General features: G+C 42.8%; 1 protein-coding gene across 4 annotated transcripts in view; it reads right to left on the bottom strand.

Annotated features, from left to right (window-relative positions):
• Positions 1 to 1,228: 1,228 nt before the first annotated feature.
• kcnab1a (potassium voltage-gated channel subfamily A regulatory beta subunit 1a) overlaps positions 1,229 to 16,320 on the bottom strand; it is a 74,682-nt gene continuing 59,590 nt past the window's right edge. For 2 of the 4 annotated variants that reach the window (XM_007888841.2, XM_007888827.2), the window contains exons 3-14: positions 15,156 to 15,193; positions 14,369 to 14,448; positions 10,371 to 10,415; positions 9,485 to 9,529; positions 8,667 to 8,710; positions 7,475 to 7,561; positions 6,092 to 6,177; positions 5,643 to 5,763; positions 5,136 to 5,230; positions 3,981 to 4,101; positions 3,496 to 3,584; positions 1,229 to 2,630 (exon numbers count right to left, since the gene is read on the bottom strand). In XM_007888841.2, coding sequence (XP_007887032.1) covers positions 2,541 to 2,630; positions 3,496 to 3,584; positions 3,981 to 4,101; positions 5,136 to 5,230; positions 5,643 to 5,763; positions 6,092 to 6,177; positions 7,475 to 7,561; positions 8,667 to 8,710; positions 9,485 to 9,529; positions 10,371 to 10,415; positions 14,369 to 14,448; positions 15,156 to 15,193 — 941 coding nt within the window. In that variant the 3' untranslated portion in view covers positions 1,229 to 2,540. The remainder of the gene's footprint in view (positions 2,631 to 3,495; positions 3,585 to 3,980; positions 4,102 to 5,135; positions 5,231 to 5,642; positions 5,764 to 6,091; positions 6,178 to 7,474; positions 7,562 to 8,666; positions 8,711 to 9,484; positions 9,530 to 10,370; positions 10,416 to 14,368; positions 14,449 to 15,155; positions 15,194 to 16,320) is intronic. The other 2 variants (XM_042339376.1, XM_007888836.2) reach the window with 2 other exon arrangements.

Consider the following 16,320-nt stretch of genomic DNA (forward strand, 5'->3'; position numbering starts at 1 on the left):
AGAATTAGCTCTTATTATTTATCAGTCTGCGTTAGGTCTCCACATACACGTGATGATAGTCAAAACGTTCAACACCCTGCCCACATGGTCTTTAAAGCATCCAGTAGTAGATGGAAAATAAATTATTATAAATTCATTATCAAACTACTCCTTGTGATCAGTGAATATTCAGAAATAAAGCACACATTAAAACCAACACTCTCCCAATGCTATTGTAGCCACCGATCCAGGTTTTATTATATACAGATTTGAATCAAATCAGATACAACTTTTATCAATTTTTCCAACAAGCAAAATATATAGGAAATATATCAATCTGATGGCTACTGCATAGTACTCGGATCAGTAAGTCGGGCTGATCGTCTTAGCAAATCAGCACAAGTGTTTAAAGTCAGCCATCGCAACCTTAGTCTGAAGCTGGCAGCTCTTGGTAACAAACTTCATGCGTCACATATTTTCAGGACAAGAGGCCACTGCTACCTCACCCTTACTCATCGCACCTTCCAGTTCTTTCCCTATATTCCCTTACTGTTTTGGTTTGCATAATATAAGCCGCTGTTTCCCAAAGTTCTTTCAGTGTGAGGTGTGCAGAGCCATCTTAACCTATTGAGCAATAGATATGAAAGCATTTAAAAACTATACATCTATGTAACAAGATGTTGGGCTTTTCCTGGAGCAGCTTGTCTCCCCATTCCCCCATGTATTTCAGTTCCATTTTCCTTTGACTGGGGTATCTGTCCTACAGATTTGCTATGTACTGTTTGCTATATAAGTACCGTTCACTACAAATGCACGTGGTCACCTCCCCTTTCTCCCTGGTTCAAACTACTGCACTGTTAAGCACTATGAGATTCTACCCTACGTGAAGGGGACAAATATAAATAAATGCAAGTTGCTACCCAAGCAATCATCGTTCACTTCTGAACTTGATTGTGAATGCTGGCAATGTATTGAGGAAAGGCGGAGAGCATTTTAGCAGACCCAAAACTATAATAAACCCGACTTTTGACACACACACCTTCTAGCAGGACAGTAACCGGGAGTGGGAAGCCTGGCTGTGTGTTTTTTTTTAAACCCCTGAGTATTTTCTTTAAATTTTTTTTGTTTCAAATAAAATAAAAAGACTTGTTTGTGGGACACTGCTTTGCGCAATTGGCTGCCGCGCTTTGCCCACAAAATACAGTCGATTCAGTTTATCTAATGTTCTGTGAAGCCCTTTGAAACGTCTCAACCATGTGATAAGGCTCTATATCAAATGCAAGGATTATTATTATTTTTATCGTGTCTCATCTCTAATGAGCCCGGAGTCAGCAATGAGCTCCGTGTCCAGAGCTCCCAGACCTTCTTGTGCTGTTCTCCAGAGTGTTTCCCCTCCCCCTGCTCCAGGCCCGCAGGCTTGACTGTCCTACTGACACTGATCCCCCCCCACCCGCTTCTTGTCTCAACTTGTGTTTTGGCTACTCCCGACCCCCAAAATTGCCCAGTTTCTGTCTCCCCTCCCTCCCCATCCTCCATAGGATTATAGAATCCTACAGCACAGAATGAGGCCATTTGGCCCATCGTGACCGTGCTGGCTCTACGAAAGAGCTGTCCTAACCAGTTCCAATCCTCCGCTCTTTTCCCATTACTCCCACTCACTAATCGTCTGTGCCTTGGTAGCTCCTCTCGACCTGAAAGGTTCTATGCCAATGCAATTTATTGTTGTTGCAGTCCCAAGGTAGTGCTGAGATTAATACCAAAAGGTGAGCTGGTTGAGATCATCTGTTATGGCTTAGTGCTGCAGCCTGGAAATGCCTTTATCCATTAGGTCATTGACGAGCCGTTCAGTTTGGTTAGAAAAGAGAATCCAGCAGTCCTGTATTTGAAACACATGCTCATATAATAATAGATTACAAGGTGTAGTTGATGCAATAGATTTCCAGTTTAAATGTCGCCTGTTCCAGACTGACTGCCACACCTTTATGTTACAGCTGTACTGTACTGTATATTTCTAAAACCGGTTACAATGAGCATTGATTTTGTGGTATTTTACAACCTGGTAAAAGCATCAAAAAAGCGTCTTTGGGTTTCAATTGACCGATAACAAGCACATTCACACCTTGCTCCAGCAACATGAAGTCGAGCCTTTTTCTGTAAAGGTTTCAGCACAAGAGCAGGGCATTGTACATACAAGTCCACAACAGCGAATCAACGGGCGAGGAATCGACAAATGAAAAATTGTTCAAGCCTTGGATTGGGATTAACAGTCCAAAGGTAATATCTTCAGTAATTTTTATATGTTTTTATGTTGTGTAAAGAGGAGATCAATGCAGAGAAAGATGCCATCGTTTGGTAAGAAAACCAGGAAGGCCCCAAATGAATGGGAAGAAATCTAAATGCGTTTGAGTATAAGGGGGCACATCTCATTTACCGGGCGGGGCATGCACTTGTGGGAGCTCAGACACAAACAGCATTAGATTCATATCAACTACCATTGGTCCAGTGAGTAAAGTGCACGCACCCACTTTTAAGCATGCAGTTCCTGTCCATGCACCAGTCAATTAGGATCTGTAGTCTCGCTTGCTGTATGGTTTGTTGCCAAGTATGGTGTCTATCTCGTTCACGGTTTGCGATGACATCTTCGGAAGCACCTGAAAACAGTCCAGAATTTGAAGTGAGGACAGACATTTTCTGAAATGTACTAGAAGTCCAGTGACTATAACGGAAGTGATTAAAGGGCGGTAAATTCAGAACAAATCTGCGGAAACACGACTTCAGTGAGCGAATAGTAAACTTATGGAACAGGCTCACTGGGGAGACGGACAGTGGAAGCAGAAAATGTTGTTTGTTTCAAGAACAAATTAGATCAATTTCTGCGAGAAAATAATAACAAGAGACAGTATATAGTTTGGAACATGACATGTCAAGCGACTGCCAGGATGGTGGAAGGCGAACTAGATGGACCTTGGTTTTCTTTTGCCAAATTCTTGTGTTATGTTTTTAAGCCCCCCTGACTTTTGTATGAATTATGTGTAGAGCCTTATAAAGTGGGGTGAAATGTTAGCTTAGTTCTTATGCAGATTAACTGCTGGTACAAGTCTTGATCTAACATCATCAACGGAGCTTTCAAAGAGTTTAGTCAAATTGTTGTAATCTTATTTTAGACCCACATGCTTTGCAAATTCTCAGTTAGACAACAGACTGCACGTAGCACATTAAAGTAAACTGAACCAAACCAGCAACGTTCCTGGGTGCCATGCAATTAAGTGTTGGTTTCCAATGAGATTCAGTGATCACAAGGGAGGTTTGGATGAAGAAGGTCCTTAGGCCAATTTGTTCTCATTCTTCCAGAACACCCAACCTACTGTCCTCCCGTCACAGAATCAAGTGCTAACAATAACTTGGTCACTGTCTGAAAGTTCTGGATAAAGGGGTTTCATGTCAGCCAACTTGTGGGATCCCTACAATCTACTTCAGATCCTTAAGATGAACCAATGGATTTCAGTGATAACTTGCCTGTATGGCACCTAGGTTTTCCACAAGTTGTTCTACGTTGGAAGATCCCAGGAGAACTGAACTTACACCCTCATTGCGCAGGCACCAAGCTGGAAGAAATGGCAAACAACGGTCAGCTGTAAGAATTGACTATTTACATGGAATCTTAAACCATCACATATTGCACAACCACAAAAAAGGTCAACATATAGCATTGTAATAACAGTCAATAATATTAATAGTTCTGGGTTACACTCGGTACAAAGTATTGGTAATATTTATGGGTAATCTTGGGATGTCCTCCTGACCTGAAAGGCGCTACACAAATCTGAAATTGAGTCATGACTTGATCTGACACTTGGCTGTGGTAGTACTTTTCACTCCAAAGTAACAGGTGTTAGCTTAACAGTTATCGCTTGAATATTTTTTTGTTGGGTGTGATTGTAGTATACATTAAAAGCACAACACCACGTTCAGTATTGGACTTTCTAGAACCATGTTCTCACCTACTGCTAACTGGGGTAGAGTGCAGCTTAGTCTCTCCGCAATCGGAATGAGATCCTTCAGTTTAGCCTGTTGCTTCCTCCCTTCTTCACTGCAGATTTTATCCTTCAGCCATTGGTAGCACTGAGGACAGAGGGCAGGTTAAGTACTTTCATGATTTAATTGTCAAACATTCTCAGACAAACTTCAGAATTCATGCTTCTGAATTACAAGGTGAGCTTCTATGTAGAATCGATTCATCCCTTTATTGGTTATTTTACAGTTATGCCAGTCCAGCTTCAGCGTCGAACGCAGATCTATTAAGTGCTGCATTGGTTAAGGATGGATCAAAACTGCTTTGTTAGTTATCAAGCAGGCGACTCTTCATCCTGTCAGGTGATAGAGCAGTTCCTGTTGCCTATAATAATAATCATCATAATAATCCTTGCATTTGATACAGTGCCTCATCACGTCTTTGAGACATCTCAAAGCGCTTCACAGAATATACTGTCTGCAAAGGATTGCAGGCATTTACAGCCCGGGATAAAACCCCAAAACTACAAGAGCAAAGCTTGAGAACTATAACATTTGTCACATTCCTGCAACATTCAATGAAGCAAAAGTACAAAACACTTGTACACGACATGTGGGGAAAAGCAAACTGAATTCCACTCAACCAGATTACTGCCACTTTTTATTCCTCTGATAAGATTTCCCTTCCCGGGAAGGTAACCCACTGTTGCTTCCGTACGTGGAAATCAAATAGACGTGCTTGGTTTGATATCCAGTGTGTATAATATCACAGTTCTGAAATGTGCTTGATATTGTTTCTCAGATCTCACAGGAAGGTTAAACATCAGCCCTGGACTCTGAGAGAGCAAGTAAAGCCACGGCAAAGCTCCTACTTGGAATGTCACCTTAGACTGCTTCTACAAAAATGTGATCACTCAATCCACGACAGTTTGTGGGACGCTGCTGTGCACAATTGGCTGCTGTGTTTCGCCCACAAAATACGCAATCAATTCACTTTACAGTATATCCTGTGAAGCACTTTGAGACATCTCAATGATGTGATAAGACGCTACATGAAAGTATTAATACATATTATTATTATTAGTGTTAAACTTATTAGAGGAGCCCATCAAATCTAAATGGTTTCATTGCCTCTCTCAGTTTACCTTCAGAGAAGCCCTGGAATTATCAGGCACTCCATTCTCATACTTTCCACTGATGATACCACAGGCAAGTGGGGACCAGGTCATTGCACCGACTCCTGCAGGAAACAAAGAGGAAACAATGTGATAAAGGAAGTGAGAAACGAGGACAATGTCCCAACAATCCATCTCTTCCACCATCACTGCAAAGTGCTCCGAGATTTATTGTACTGTAAGAGCGCTATATAAATGCAAGTGGGTTGAATGTCCTCCTCTTCCTACAGTTAGTCAGACGCACTGAGTACATTGAAGCCTCTTTGAGTTACGTGTCTGCAACCCACTGTCCTGTGCTTTGCAGAAACACTGGCGCATTGCGGGACTCTGCTGTGCGCAATTGGCTGCCGTGTTTCCCCCACAAATATACAGTCAATTCACTTTACAGTGTACTCTGTGAAGCGCTTTGAGACGTCTCGAAGACGTGATGGGGCACTGTATCAAATGGAAGGATTATTATTATTATTAATCACGCACCAATTTTGTGGTAGAGCTCGGGGAGCTGGGCTTCTATTTTCTCTCTCTGGAAAAGGTGGTATTCTGCTTGCTCACACACTGGAGGGATCAGGTTAAACTGCCTGGCCACAGAGTAGGCTTCCTACAGGAGAATCAATAAGGGGTAAAAATCAAACATCAACATCCGGACGCGCTTCACCCACAAAATACACGGTCGATCCACTTTGCACTGCATTCTGTGAAGCTCTTTGAGGTGTCTTGATGACGTGATAAGGCGCTATATTAAATGCAATTATTATTATTATTACACACAATATTATTATTGCAGTTGATATAGCGCCTTAACACGTCGCTCAGACATCTCAAAGCGCTTCACAGAATATACTGTGAAGTGGGTTGACTGTATTTTTGTGGGAGGATTAAACATTATTCATTGGTGGCTATTAAAGCATGTGAAAAAAAACAATTACCATAATCTCCATTGCACTCCAGCGAGACGTGCCCCAGTACATGGCCATTCCCTGATTTATCACGTAGGTCATTGCCCGGACAATTTCTGAATGAGGATGAGAAAAAAAAAGCACACGAACGTCAGATAGCAAGAAAAATAAATGGATTAGGAGATAAGAAAAGTGGCATTTCGAGTCGGTTAACACTGGAGGCAACAGGATTACATGTTCCTGAAGGGAACACAACAAGGCAATTCGGACAGGAATTACCCAATTTTATTCTGGCTTTCCGTGATCCAAGACTCTCTTTATCTCTTTATCTTGCAACTTTTTGCCTCAAATGTTAAGCTCAGTTAAAGAGGACTTTGCTGTGTGTTCAACTGGTGGGGAGTGGGTGGGGGTTATTCTTAGAGTGAAAGGACTTAGTATACTGTAACCTGGTTTGCATTTACTGCATCTCTCCACATTTTAGCACAAGGCACCTTTCTGATGGTATCTTAATCCGGTACTGACCACCACAAACCACATTTACCAAAGTTGCCCCGCTTTTGGAAAACCCTTCCTCAGCCAAAGATCCCTCAGCCTCGCTGGCTTGTGATTTTTTTCCCCCCCCCTAATATTATAACCTACTTGACTAAAGAGTCGGGGTCGGAGGCCAAGCAAGGAGGAGGAAATACTCATCATAATAAACAATAATCATCATCCGTGCATTTGATATAGAAGAACCCTTAACTTGTCGCAGATTTTGACAGATCCCGTGGCTCCCTCCATTGGCCACCAGAGGGTGCACCTCCACCACTAAAGATACCCAACTCACCAGAGAGGGACCCGATTCTTTTTGGTCAACCGGGTGTCCGACACACACGGAAACCCATCGCCGTCGCTTAAGAGTCTCCAAACCGAGCTGAGATTTCCCGGCCTCCCCCGCACACATGGAAATCCCAGAGAGAGATTGTTGGAATGGAATGCGCTCTCTCTCTCTCCTCTCTCCTGCTCACCTAGTTCCGGAAAGTATTAGGCGCAGGTTGGCAAGAGCCAAGGCTTGGGGCGGATGTGGAGTGGGGTGGGGGGGGAAGCCCAGAGTGCGCGATGGGGGTAACTGTTGGGGGTAACCACATAGCTTGCTTGCCAATGATATTGCTGTCCGGCAAGCTTTCCCACTGCTTGTCCAGCGAGGACCACCCTTACCCATTTGGGCTTTGGCTTGCAGGGTTACCCCACTTATTATAAGAGAGGTTCAATGTGATGGTCTGCATAGCTCCAGATTGGTTTGTGGGTCGATGCTTTTGTACTTGAGAGTGGAAAATCAGACCAACCCAATAACAAACTGTCATCTCTTTTTGACACTGGAGTGTCAGCTGGGAAGGTTTGAAAGATCCATACAGTGAGCGAGTGGTCACTAACCTTCCATCGGGGTATTGGTATCTGGTCGATTTGCAAACACCACGTCCACATACTCCAGCTGCATCCTCTGGAGCGACGCCTTCAAACCTAAAAATGGCACAAAAGGTCTTCAAATCAAGTCGGTCGGGCGGTCAGTGATGTACTGGATCCAGTCTGCAACAGGAATCTGCCCGTCAGAATGTCTGCCAACCAGTCATTAAAAGGATCAATCACAGGATCCAGCCAATCGGAATGTCAGTCAATCACCTTCATGAAGAATGTTTTTCACAGTTTCATAGCGTAGAAGATTCTTTCCTTCAGCTGTTAAGTCAGAACATCGCCACGTCCAGCCTGCTCTGGACAGGTTATTAGATCATGGCAAAAATCCCATTTCCCATCTTTGCTATCCTTATATAGATATTCTATCTATCCTGATCCCAACGCCCCAGCTCGGGTCCAAACCCCGACTGTACAGCGCCTTGGGACGTCCTCCCGACTTGAAAGGCGCTGTACAAATATAATATTGCATTGTATTTTCTCCTCACCCCTTAATACTCTCAGTTCCCAACTATCCATCTCCCTTAGAAGCCAATTGACTGTCTAATTGGGATTGTTCACTGTACAATGGGCAACTAGCTTCACCATCGCCATCACCCAAGCTTGCTCAATATTGTGGACGGCTTCAGGTTCAGAAGGATTTCACAATAATTGGACTAAGCATTTCACGGAATGTAATTGGCCTACTGCAGTACAAGTATACTGACAAGGCGTAACTGCCTGCCTTACCCTCCTGGCTCACTGTAGGGCACAGCTCGAGGAAGAAGGAGCTTTAATGATTAAGTTCTTCTGATTCAGATTTTCACTGCGGTTTGATATGTAAAACATCAATTCTTGCATGATGTGTGTTTAGGGGAAACACCCACACAGAGCAGCACAGCTGTCACCAACACATCCTCATTTCATTATAACAATGGCTTCAGATACAATATCATAACCACCCAAAACTGATCATTATCCCTCAAAGCTCCCATTTCATTATTTATAGTACTGTTGAATAAACAGTTTTGATTCTACACTGACAGCTAAATAGAATCCCTGATGGCAAATTAATATTTAATACTGTGGACAACAGAGATTTGGCAGAGCCTAAGCCAAATTGCATAGGTGTGGAATTAAGATGTGAAAGATGTTCTTATCACACACTGATGTATACCTTCAATGATGTGTTTTCGAGAGAGCCCTCTCTCGGTCTCAGCCCTGTGGAAAACATCAGACACACATTAGTACAGTGTAATAATAATAATAATCCTCGCATTTGATATAGCGCTTTTCACGTCGGGAGGACGTCCCAAAGCGCTTCACAGAATATACAGTAAAGTGAATTGACTGTATATTTGTGGGCGAACGCGGCAGCCAATTGCGCACAGCAATGTCCCACAAACAGTCATGGATTGAAAATGACCAATTTATTATTGTTTTGTTGTTTTGGAGGGATTATTATTAGGCTCTGTGTGGAGTAAGGAAACTTGCCCAAGGTTTCGCCCTCTGCCGGGAATTGAACTCAGGTCTCTCGCTTGCAAAGCGAGTGCTCTAACCACTGAGCTACAGGACTCCACTCATGTGTACTTTCTCATGAGACACAGCGGCTCAGTAAGAAATCACTTGGAACATTCAGAGGTTGAAGATATGATCATAGATTAGCTCCTTCTCCAGTGACCCACATCCAATGAAGCTTGAGAGAGAGAGAGAGAGAGAATGTAAACCTGGTGGAAAATAACTATTTGGTTGTAGGACATGGAAATAATTCTAGTTTTGCTTTGCCAATCAGCTCTGCTTGTGTAAGTGTTGATTCTTGCTGAGGTGTTACTTGTTTGGATAATAATAATAATCCTTGCATTTGATACAGCGCCTTATCTGTGGAATAGTTACTAACTGCAGTTGAGTCCAATAAGAGTGCAAAAAAAACCTGCGGTTCCCACGTTTGTACAATAATAAATCTAAAGCAGAGAGAGAATTCAAACAGATACTCACTTTCCTCCCCAGTAGAGCTTAGTTGTTATCACCAGGCTGGATCGTCTGAAAGAGAAACACAGGAATAATGTAATTTACGTTTGACAAAAGGAACCAATTTAAGATAGTCATCAAAAGAACCAGAGGGGAGGTGAGGAGAAATGTTTTTACACAGCGAATTGTTGGGATCTGGAATGCATTGCCTGAGAGGCCGGTGGAAGCCGATTCGACAACAACTCTTAAGAGAGAAGTAGATAATTATTTGGGGAGGACAGGTTTGCAGGGCTATGGGGAGAGAGCGGGGGTTGAATTGGATAGTTCTTTCAAACAGCCGCCACGGGCACGATGGGCCGAATGGCCTCCTTCTGTGCTGTATAATTCTATGATTCTATGAATCTCAAAATGGGTCTGGAGGTTTTTTTTTCTGCTCAGCATTGCAATTTTAATTTTAAAAACCTGCAGTAGTTATTAATTGATCCTCTGCCCATTTCAGAAATTAACACTTCCTTCGGAAGTCTATTTTCTCCTCAGGTAGAATAGTATAAATTCCGAGATTGCACAGGACAGATCTGAGACAATTAATCCCAAACTCCGCCGCCCGGATACTCACCCACGCAATACTCCATACCCGAATCACCCCAGTCCTTGCCAGGCTCCACTGGCTCCCAGTTACTGAGCGGATCGATTTCAAGATCCTCTCACTTGTTTTCAGATCCCTTCACGCCCTCGCACCTCCCTACCTATCCGATCTGCTTCCCCCCCCACCCCACTCCACCACCCGCTGCCTCCGCCTCCTGTTTGTCCCTTGTCCTCTATTAACTTGGCAAAATGGGAGAAAGTGAAACCAAACAAAAAACATTGTGTAGAAAAACACTTACTAACAGGTGAATTAAAAAAGGATATTTACCTCCACGCTTTCTTTCGGATGATATTTCCCAGTATGACCTCTGCCCTGAAACATTAAGAGTCATTGCTTTTTAGTTGAAACAAGCAAACTGCAGCCAGCAAACAAACAAGCCCCAAATGCCAAACGCCGTGACACCATGCCTTGCCATGATTGATCGTGTGTTTGTTGAGGTGAGCCTCCAGCGAGACCTTGTGCAGTCAAAGTGCCAAGTCAGTTTATTCAACAATGTCGAACTCTTTAAAAACTCACCTCTTTGGTCGATTCAAAGGCTTTAGGACCTTAAGACTTACTGTCTTGCCTTTGTAAAATTCAGCTGCAAGGAGACCTCGCTTACCTTCCCCCCAACCCCCACACCCCCCGAAGGACAGTGAACTCAGTGAGATGCAGACTTTAGCTTCTGAGCTCATTGGAGAGCTGCAACTTTTGACCTTTTGAAGCTTACTCTGAGAATGCTGTGAAGCAAAATCTGCTGTGTCCATTTCCCCCAGGTCTACTGCAAGACTAAGCCTCCAATGCTGGAGAAGAGGTCTTTACAATACTGTCGGGTTAACGAGTGAATGATGACTCGAGGATAATGGCTTAGAGCAGCTCAGCTGTTCGAAACCAAAGGTGGATCACACACAGGACTAATCTGCTCCATGTACTTTACAGTTTTATGCATCTCGAACATTGATACAAACACAATGTATTGATGAATGTAGATGACTTTAGAAATCTTTGGTATTTTTAATCCTGATCAACATTTTCACAGGCTTTAATAGCATCATCATACAGAGGCCTGGGAAGTGCCATTGATCTAAATGAAAACCTTATATAATAATAATCCTTGCATTTGATGTCACATCTTCGAGACGGCTCAAAGCGCTTCACAGAATATACTGTAGAGTATAGTGACTGTGTATTTGGAGGCGAGCGCAGCAGCCAATTTGTGCAGAGCAAATTTTTAGGGAGACAGGCGATGGAAGCGGAAAATGTTGTCTGTTTCAAGAATAAATGAGATGGATTTCTGCGAGAAGATAATATGTGGGGGTTACAGTATGAAGTTTGGGTCACGACATGTCAAGAGCTGCCAGGATGGTGGAAGGCAAACTAGATGGACCTCGGTCTTCTTTTGCCAGCAAATTCTTATGTTCTTATATTCGTATTAATTATCTCAGGGGCTTATGATTTAGGCAGAGGAACATATCCACAGTCAGCTGGGCTGCTCGGGCCTGCCATCTATTAAAATCTATTAATAAAACTATATTAACACGGCCCAAAACGCCTGTCAGCCTCAGGTTTTGCAGATATGTCCCCATTTAGAGTGTGTTGACTTGGGACTGTGGCTGAGTGATGCTGTGCTGTGAATGAACAATAAACACAGCACCACCGCTATGGGTTTAAGCTCAGCTCCTTTGATCCTTTATATCTGGGCTCAAAGTGACTGAGCTGCCAACGTGCTTCCAGCCCTCTCTTTCAACCGTGGCTTTAAGACGGAGTGGGATGTTGGTACTTTTGAGAGTTTGCTAATTGTCCCAGTTTTTACACAGTTGCGGTTTGACGATTCAGCCACAATCAGCGAGGCGTAGCAGATGACAGCAAGTTCTGGCAGGGCATAAATAAAAAATGTCCTGAACTTGTCTTCACTTGAGCTGCTCATTATATTGTGTTATCGTTATACTTCCTGCACATAAGCCTCCTCCATTTGTTAGCTTCTGAACTTTCTTTTATAAAAGATTGCTTTCCTCGGCCAACGCACAACATTGGTCTTGAGTCAGTGCCTCAGAGAAATACGGAAACATTGGAACAGGAGGAAGCCATTCTATAAGATCCTGGCTGATCTGTACATCAACTCCAATTACCCGCCCTTGCCCCGAATCCCCTGACCCAGCAAATATCTCTCTGAGAGGTTGCAATGTCTTAGTTTCAGTGACGTAGGCACTTGCAGCGTAGGGAATATGCTTTTAAACTCCCTCTTCATTTCTCTGGTAATAATGTTGAGTTAATGCCCCTTTTGGATCGATTTGCCAACCCCAGGGGAATTTTGATTCTGAAATCTGATTTAATAACTCACGGGAAATAATTCAATCTGACGACAGGATTTGGATCGAGCTGCTGGAGGGGATGTTGGCTGTTTAGGTGAACCAAGTCCGTCCCGTTCAGTGCCTGGCAATTCACTGCCTGTGAATTTCAGCCCTTTGGAGCCAGGGGGGAAATTAATAATAATATATAATAACATTTGATTTAGCGTCTAATCACGTCTTCGAGACACCTCAAAGCGCTTCATGGAATATACTGTAAGGTGAATTGACTGTATATTTTGTGAGCGAAACGCAGCAGCCAATTGCGCACAGCAGCGTCCCACAAACAGTCGTGGATTGAGTGACCAAATTATCATTACTTATTGAAGAGATTATTAACCCTGGAAAAGCGATCCACCAATAGACTAACAACCGGGTTACTACTTACTGCTAGGTAAAAAGAGGCGTGTGGAGTAACGTTTCGCCCTGCCCGGGCATTGAGCCCAGAGTGCTCTAACCACTGAGCTGCAACCCCACGATATATTTTGGATCTATTCTTTTCGTTTGCTACGATTATTGCATGAAAACTTCCCAGAGCATTTGTTTTGCTCAACAGCTCCAGGCAAAAGTATTCCTGCTGATCCAGGGATGAAACTCCAGCTCAGCCGATCAGTTTTGATTCCCATTAAACAGAATTTTGTTTCTATTAGCGAAAAAAAAATGAGCCAAACTATTGCCCAATTATTCATGTATGCAATGCTCAGTACCCTGAACAGAGACAGATTCTCATTTAATTTTGTGAAAAGATAACACCAGCTGTTCGCAGTCTAACCTTTGCACGCTAATTATTTCTTGTGAAAAATTATTTTGGTTCAGACTTCTTAAAAGTGGAATCATAGATCGTACAAGCTCAGAAGGGGAGAAAGGGAAAGCCATTTGGCTCACCCAGCTTGTGCTTTTCCCTGTGTGTGAACCATTTAGAACAACCTCACTCTCCTCCACAAACCACAGAAAACAGTTACTACACTTTTACAGTATATTCTGTGAAGCGCTTTGAGACACCTCAACGACGTGATAAGGCACTGTATCAAATGCAAGGATTATTATTGTACTATAAACCCTTTAAAACGCCTCTTTTATCAAGAGCCTAATTTCCCCTCGAAAAGAATCTGCTTCAACAAAGATTCGTGGAAGAGAACTGTGCGCAAATTTTTTTGTATTTTTTAAAAAAATGCAGAATGTTCTGACTGCGGCCTCTTTAAATCCGTGCCAAGGCTATTTAAAATTCTAATTCTAGTCCCAGAATAATGGGCTCCATTAGGGATTAATTCCGGCCCATGAATCAATCAGATTGTATCACATTAATAAACCATTTGCCTTTAACATTGAATTCTCTTTTCAATCAAGAAAATGACCATCTTAAGAGGTACCTGATAAAGTGCATTAATTTTTTGCTTGGAATCCAGTTGGGATTCCACTAAAGCCCTGCACGGACTTTACATTTGAACCAATTTTGTCACAAAGACCCAAGGCACCATTTAATTATTGCTGTACAGATATCCATGATGCCAAATCAATGTGGTTCTCAGTACTGGAACATACTGTAAATGTCAATCCCTACACACATCCAACTAATAATATGCCTCGCATTTGATGTGGAGCCTTATCCCATCGTCGTTGTGTCTCCAAACACTTTATAGGATTTTACTGTGAAGTGCAATGACTGTGTATTCGAGTAGTTCATGAACAGCAGCTCTCCCCCTCCCCCTCCTCTAGTTTGGATTTGATAGAGAATATTTGTCAAAAGGCTGAAAAAAAAAATTGGTCATTTTCATGTTCATGATTTGTTATCTTCTAAAGGTAAAACTCGCTGGTACACAGTCACAAACAGCAGGTTGAACCCTATCAGGTGAAATGGCTCTTCAGTGAACGCAATGGCTGCTGAAGCCACTTGTGTTGTTTGAGGCACAGTCTCAGAGAAGCATGTGTTTCACTTACTTGCCGGCTGCGTATACCTCCGCTGTATCGAACAGATTCACTCCATTCTCGTAAGCGATGGTCATTAACTGCTCAGCCACCTGACAAACACAAAGTGTAAATGACTCGTGAAATGCCGAATGTGAAAATATCCCACTATGTCACACACGGTCTCATTACGCTGCCATTAACAGTGAAGATGCCTGTGGTAAAAATGGATAACAGCTCAGCACTCTGCAAATGTTCCTATTTCTTCACCACGTCTCGGATTTTAAACAAATCTGGTAATATTCAATGGACACAGTGATCCCTGTTAATTTCCCTTAGATACTTGAGATGCCCAGAAAATATACAGTCAATTCACTTTATTCTGTGAAGCACTTTGAGACGTCTCGAAGACGTGATAAGGCGCTATATCAAATACAAGGATTATTATTTTTTATTATTTGTTTCCTCTATTGAGAGGGTGTGGTCTTGGTTGACACCAGTGATGATTGATTATCACATCACAGGTCACATTCTCCAGCTCAATGCCGGTCGGTGTGGCTGGTTTAGATGTCGTTTTGCCAGCACTTTTCTCTCTTTGGTTCGTAACTGAAAACTGCTCATTAGTGTAGCAGAATCATAAAGAATGAGGTGCACAAAGCTTAGAACCGCGACACATTCAGACCAAACGATCTGCAGAAGCAAATTGTTTTGAAGCAGCACAAATTGCAAAACGAAGGTCAGGCCAACATTACGTGACGTTGAGTCAGTTCTTTGAAAATCTTTAAATAGAGTCATGGGACTAAGTGAAGTGTTCCCTTACCTCATCAGTGATCTGACCTCCAAAAGTCACCCAGGTCCCTGCAAAGCAACGGAATTTCCATGAGAATCCCGCAAATACCAGTTATCACTGTGCGAGACGCATTTTAGCAACAAAGTGGGGCAATCTGAAATAAAAACAGAAGTGGCTGGGAACTCTCACTCAGCAGGTCAGGCAGCATCTATGGAGAGAGGACAGTGAGTTAACGTTTCGGGTCGACGACCTTTCCTCAGAACTCTGTCGTTTGAGTTCGATGGCCGACAGTGGGATTTCCACACTTTACTGCAGCACTTTCTCTCGTTGCATTAGAAGAAAAGATAACGAAACAATTATATATTTTTTCAAGAAACAAATCGATTCTCAGCACGACTCAGTGGAAGGCATTCAACTGTGTTATAATAATATATAATAATAATAATCCTTGCATTTGATATAGCGCTTTTCACGTCGGGAGGACGTCCCAAAGCGCTTCTAGCGTTCTGGACTGATCGCCAGAAGTGTTCTGGACTGATCGCCATCAAGCCTGCACATTTCAATGCCCTGGAACAAACTGGTCTTGTACCAGCCTTGCTCATTTGAATGGGTTCATCCCTCATCATTTTTAATGGAGCGGGGATGAAGTGAAGTTCCAAGTTGCTGAGAGTGGTACTTTATTTCCAACAAAAGTGCATTGCAATTCGCAGTAAAATACACAGTGAAATCACTCAAAGGGGGCCATCTAAGCTGCGCGCATTCAGACATCCACGTGTAAAAAAAGCGGTTTATGATGTGCTGTTTATCACTTCACACACCACATTACATCCCATAATAGCAGGGTTTGTGTTGAAACGCAATGCCCTTTTAGAGACGGAACATACACGACGAAGACGTGTGCTTCGGTGATGACCTGCTGGTTTATGAACCTCACACCGTGGGACAGAAATAAGTTAAACAAGACATCGCTATATCTATAACATGGGATCCCACAAGGCACCAATGCATTGAAATATACCACAGGATTTCACACTGGCACCAAATGGATTGTGGACCACCTGATCCCCATCACATTTTTCTAATCCTTCTATTCATCCTTTGTTTCTCCCACAAAATATACAGTCGATCCACTTCACGGTATATTCTGTGAAGCGCTTTGAGAGGTCGCGAAGGCGTAATAAGGCGCTATGCAAAT

This window comes from Callorhinchus milii, unplaced genomic scaffold (assembly GCF_018977255.1).
Source record: "Callorhinchus milii isolate IMCB2004 unplaced genomic scaffold, IMCB_Cmil_1.0 Scaffold11, whole genome shotgun sequence".
NCBI lineage: Eukaryota > Metazoa > Chordata > Chondrichthyes > Chimaeriformes > Callorhinchidae > Callorhinchus > Callorhinchus milii.